The sequence below is a fragment of the Oncorhynchus masou genome, chromosome 9 (genome assembly GCF_036934945.1).
Source record: "Oncorhynchus masou masou isolate Uvic2021 chromosome 9, UVic_Omas_1.1, whole genome shotgun sequence".
Lineage (NCBI taxonomy): Eukaryota > Metazoa > Chordata > Actinopteri > Salmoniformes > Salmonidae > Oncorhynchus > Oncorhynchus masou.
Window position 1 is genome coordinate 68509962 of NC_088220.1, and position 5728 is coordinate 68515689.

Consider the following 5728-nt stretch of genomic DNA (forward strand, 5'->3'; position numbering starts at 1 on the left):
CGGTATCTTTAATATTGTACCCTACTGTATGTACAGTGGGGAGAACAAGTATTTGATACACTGCTGATTTTGCAGGTTTTCCTACTTACAAAGCATGTAGAGGTCTGTAATTTTATCATAGGTACACTTCAACTGTGAGAGACGGAATCTAAAACAAAAATACAGAAAATCACATTGTATAATTTTTAAGTAAATAATTTGCATTTTATTGCATGACATAAGTATTGGATCACCTACCAACCAGTAAGAATTCAGGCTCTCACAGGCCAGGTTAGTTTTTCTTTGAAGTCCTCCTGTTCTCCACTCATTACCTGTATTAACTGCACCTGTTTGAACTCGTTACCTGTATAAAAGACACCTGTCCACACACTCAACCTCTCCACAATGGCCAAGACCAGAGAGCTAGTAAGGACATCAGGGATAAAATTGTAGACCTGCACAAAGCTGGGATGGGCTATAGGACAATAGGCAAGCAGCTTGGTGAGAAGGCAACAACTGTTGGCGCAATTATTAGAAAATGGAAGAAGTTCAAGATGATGGTCAATCACCCTCGGTCTGGGGCTCCATGCAAGATCTCACCTCATGGGGCTTCAATGATCATGAGGAAGGTGAGGAATCAGCCCAGAACTACACGGCAGGACCTGGGCAATGACCTGAAGAGAGCTGGGACCACAGTCTTAAAGAAGACCATTAGTAACACATTATGCCGTCATGGATTAAAATCCTGCAGCGCACGCAAGGTCCCCCTGCGCAAGCCAGCGCATGTCCAGGCTCGTCTGAAGTTTGCCAATGACCATCTGGATGATCCAGAGGAGGAATGGGAGAAGGTCATGTGGTCTGATGAGACAAAAATAGAGCTTTTTGGTCTAAACTCCACTCGCTGTGTTTGGAGGAAGAAGAAGGATGAGTACAACCCCAAGAACACCATGCCAACTGTGAAGCATGGAGGTGGAAACATCATTCTTTGGGTATGCTTTACTGCAAAGGGGACAGGACGACTGCACCGTATTGAGGGGAGGATGGATGGGGCCATGTATAGCGAAATCTTGGCCAACAACCTCCTTCCCTCAGTAAGAGCATTGAAGATGGGTCGTGGCTGGGTCTTCCAGCAATGACCCGAAACACACAGTCAGGGAAACTAAGGAGTGGCTCCGTAAGAAGCATCTCAAGGTCCTGGAGTGGCCTAGCCAGGCTCCAAACCTGAACACAATAGAAAATCTTTGGAAAGAGCTGAAATTCCGTATTGCCCAGCGACAGCCCCGAAACCTGAAGGATCTGGAGAAGGTCTATATGGAGGAGTGGGCCAAAATCCCTGCTGCAGTGTGTGCAAACCTGGTCAAGAACTACAGGAAACCTATGATCTCTGTAATTGCAAACAAAGGTTTCTGTACCAAATATTAAGTTCTGCTTTTCTGATGTATCAAATACTTATGTCATGCAATAAAATGCTAATTAATTACTTAAAAATCATACAATGTGATTTTCTGGATTTTTGTTTTAGATTCCGTCTCTCATAGTTGAAGTGTACCTATGATAAAAAGTACAGACCTCTACATGCTTTGTAAGTAGGAAAACCTCCAAACTCAGCAGTGTATCAAATACTTGTTCTCCCCACTGTATATATACAGTTGAAGTCGGAAGTTTACATACACCTTAGTCAAATACATTTAAACTCAGATTTTCACAATTCCTGACATTTAATCATAGTAAACATTCCCTGTCTTAGGTCAGTTAGGATCACCACTTTATTTTAAGAATGTGAAATGTCAGAATAATAGTAGAGAGAATGATTTATTTCAGCTTTTATTTCTTTCATCACATTCCCAGTGGGTCAGAAGTTTACATACTGTACACTCAATTAGTATTTGGTAGCATTGTCTTTAAATTGTTTAACTTGGGTCAAACGTTTCGGGTAGCCTTCCTCAAGCTTCCCACAATAAGTTGGGTGAATTTTGGCCCATTCCTCCTGACAGAGCTGGTGTAACTGAGTCAGGTTTGTAGACCTCCTTGCTCGCACACGCTTTTTCAGTTCTGCCCACACATTTTCAATAGGATTGTGGTCAGGGCTTGTGATGGCCACTCTAACAACTTAACTTCTTTGTCTTTGACCCATTTTAGCTCAACTTTGGAAGTATGCTTGGAGTAATTGTCCATTTGGAAGACCCATTTGCGACCAAGCTTTATTAACTTCCTGACTGATGTCTTGAGGTGTTGCTTCAATATATCCACATAATTTTCCTGCCTCGTGATGCCATCTATTTTGTGAAGTGCAACTGTCAATCCCGCAGCAAAGCACCCCCACAACATGATGCTGCCGCACTGTGCTTCACGGTTGGGATGTTGTTCTTTGGCTTGCAAGCCTCCCCCTTTTTCCTCCAAACATAATGATGGTCATTATGGCCAAACAGTTCTATTTTTGTTTCATCAGACCAGAGGACATTTCTCCAAAAAGTATGATTTTTTTTTCTCCATGTGCGGTTGCAAACCATAGTCTGGCTTTTTCATGACGGTATTGGAGCAGTGGCTTCTTCCTGCCTGAGCGGCCTTTCAGTTTATGTCGATATAGGACTTGTTTTACTGTGGATATAGATACTTTTGTACCTGTTTCCTCCAGCATCTTCACAAGGTCCTTTGCTGTTGTTCTGGGATTGATTTGCACTTTTCGGCACCAAGTACGTTCATCTCTAGGAGACACAACATGTCTCCTTCCTGAGCGGTATGACGGCTGAGTGGTCCCATGGTGTTCATACTTGCGTACTATTGTTTGTACAGATGAACGTGGTACCTTCAGGCATTTGGAAATTGCTCCCAAGGATTAACCAGACTTGTGGAGGTCTACAATTTTTTTCTGAGGTCTTGGCTGATTAATTTTGATTTTCCCATGATGTCAAGCGAAGAGGCACTGAGTTTGAAGGTAGGCCTTAAAATACATCCACAGGTACACCTCCACTTGCCTTGAATGATGTCAATTAGCCTATCAGAAGCCATTACATAATTTTCTGGAACTTTCCGAGCTGTTTAAAGCCACCGTCAACTTAGTGTATGTGTACTTCTGACCCACTGGAATTATGAAATAATTGAAATAATCTGTCTGTAATTAATTTTTGGAAAAATTACTTGTGTCATGCACAAAGTAGATGTCCTAACCGACTTGCCAAAACTATTGTTTGTTAATTAACAAGAAATTTGTGGAGTGGTTCAAAAACTATTTTAAATGACTCCAACCTAAGTGTATGTAAACCTCCCACATCAACTGTACATATTATACATTTTTCCTCCAAAAGTTCACAACTTGGTCATATTAAGTTATTCTAGGATACCAATCACTCCAAATCCACCGTTGTCGATTCCATTAATGGAGGGGATGTGTTGTCCTACTATGTTGTGGAAGCAGTAGGCACAGTGTGCAGTGGTCACCGCCACCACCTTGGAGAAGTTGGAGAAGTCCACTCTGTACTTGCCTTCTTTACTGCGGGAGATGATGGGCAGGAAGTTGTAACCCCACATGATCTCCTGAGGGATGAAGGAAGTCCTGACCTGGCAGGCTGAGCTGGTGGTCTCGGCTGTGCCGTCCAGAAAGACCACCAGCTCAAACTCCTGTTTATGGAAGGTGTCCTCTGCCATGTCAAAGAAAGGGCTAGCCTTGTCAATCACATGGTAGAGTGTGAGAGGGCACACAAAGAAGAGGTTGTCCTTCCCAGCGTCCATCAGGAACTCAATGTTCACCTGGTCCATAATGATTGTCTCCCCATCGGGTTTGACGGTTGTCCTCAACAGCTTGCCGTAGATTTGGCTCCCGATCATCAGGGTCTTGCGTAAGTTGGCCACTCTTATCATAAGGCAAAGGAAGTCCTTCTTAGGACAGATGACAGCCATCTCACTGAATGTGATGGTCTTGGCCCTTTTCTTAGGGAGGGATATCTTGGACACGATGACTCCACATATGAAGCAGTGTATGAGGGCCCCTATGAGAGTCTGGATAATGATGAGGGCTACAGCAACAGGACAGTGAGGGGTAATGGCGCGTACACCATACCCGATGGTGGTCTGGGTCTCCAGGGAGAAGAGGAAGGCTGTAGTGAGACCGACGACGTTCCACACACAGGGGGTGTGATCGTTTGAGGGGTTCTGCCACTTCAGATCCCCGTTGTTCCGGGCAATCCAGAACCACAGCAGGCTGAAGATGAACCAGCTCAGGGTGAAGGAGGTGATGAAGAAGAAGAGGACAAAGCGCCAGCGGAATTCCACAAAGGTCGTCCAGAAGTCCACGAGGAAAGCAAAGTGGTTGCCGTATTTGACGTTGCCAAATTCAATGTTGCAGCGGCCATCTTTGGTCACCAGCCGAGTTCTGCGGATTCTTCGCTCCACCAGGTGGTCCTGGATGAGCTTCTGGATACCAAACACCATTTTCTAGCTCCTGTCGTCTGTTAGAGAGGACAATGTGTTAATTTAAATTTAGTACACACCCAGAAAAATAAATCAAATATCCTTATCATCCCACAAACTGTTAGATGTATACAGACTAAATACTATTAATACAGAATAATGGGGGTTTTCATTAATATGTTTAATCGTCCAAGATTAACCTGCATCCCACCCTGTAACCAATCCCTCCCTCTATGCCAGTTGTTTAAGGTTCTTGGATGCTTTGAATTGAATGGAACAAGTATTATGAACCAGAATTCAATAATTAATAATGTCCTTATCCTTTGAAATCATTGTTTTTCAGATGAAATAGCTGCCCTTCACAACTTTCTAAATGCGATAATGACAAACCAAGCATTGGTCTATAAGAGGCTGTAAGAGAGAATGGAGTTGTTTAACATTCACTCTTGGATTCAGACTTGTGAAAAAGTTAATGTTTTACCTTCTTTAATTCTTAATTTCACACATTGTTATTAAACTAATTAGGTAAAACACAAGGTAATAGTCCCACTGACCTTAAATCTCATCAAAATATCATTATTTGAAACAACTTAGTAGCACAAACGCCTCAGCCAGTCTATGATCAATGAAATGATTTCACCTGCTCCAACCCTCAGTCTTATTACTTAACTTTAAAGTGTTGCTCTAGTTACTAGCAGTTGCTATGCATCACTTGCACATTTTAATCCACACTTAAATCCTGTAATCCTGGGCACATGGCATAGTTAAGACCCCAAGTCATTACAGAAAGAAAGTTATTGTTGAAATATATCACTCCACTGACCCAAATCAGTCAGATCCGCATAACCTCCCTAAAACCATTATCATCTAGCCTACTACAACCATATATAGTTGAAGTCGGAAGTTTACATACACTTGTTGGAGTCATTAAAAATTGTTTTTCAACCACTCCACAAATTTCCTGTTAACAAACTATAGTTTTGGCAAGTCAGTTAGGACATCTACCTTGTGCATGGCACAAGTAATTTTTCCAACAATTGTTTACAGACAGATTATTTCACTTATAATTCACTGTATCACAATTCCAGTGGGTCAGAAGTACACTAAGTTGACTGTTCCTTTAAACAGCTTGGACAATTCCAGAACATGATGTAATGGCTTTAGAAGCTTCTGATAGGCTAATTGACATCATTCGAGTCAAGTGGAGGTGTACCTGTGGATGTATTTCAAGGCCTACCTTCAAACTCAGTGCCTCTTCGCTTGACATCATGGGAAAATCAAAATTAATCAACCAAGACCTCAGAAAAAAATTGTAGACCTCCACAAGTCTGGTTCATCCTTG

At 42.3% G+C, this 5728-nt stretch overlaps 1 protein-coding gene across 1 annotated transcript; it reads right to left on the bottom strand.

Annotated features, from left to right (window-relative positions):
- Positions 1-3045: 3045 nt before the first annotated feature.
- On the bottom strand, positions 3046-4413 carry LOC135545298 (ATP-sensitive inward rectifier potassium channel 1-like). The gene has a single exon (XM_064972920.1). It carries the CDS (start codon positions 4405-4407, stop codon positions 3307-3309), a length of 1101 nt encoding a protein of 366 aa, XP_064828992.1. The 5' UTR covers positions 4408-4413; the 3' UTR covers positions 3046-3306.
- Between the last annotated feature and the right edge of the window lie 1315 nt (positions 4414-5728).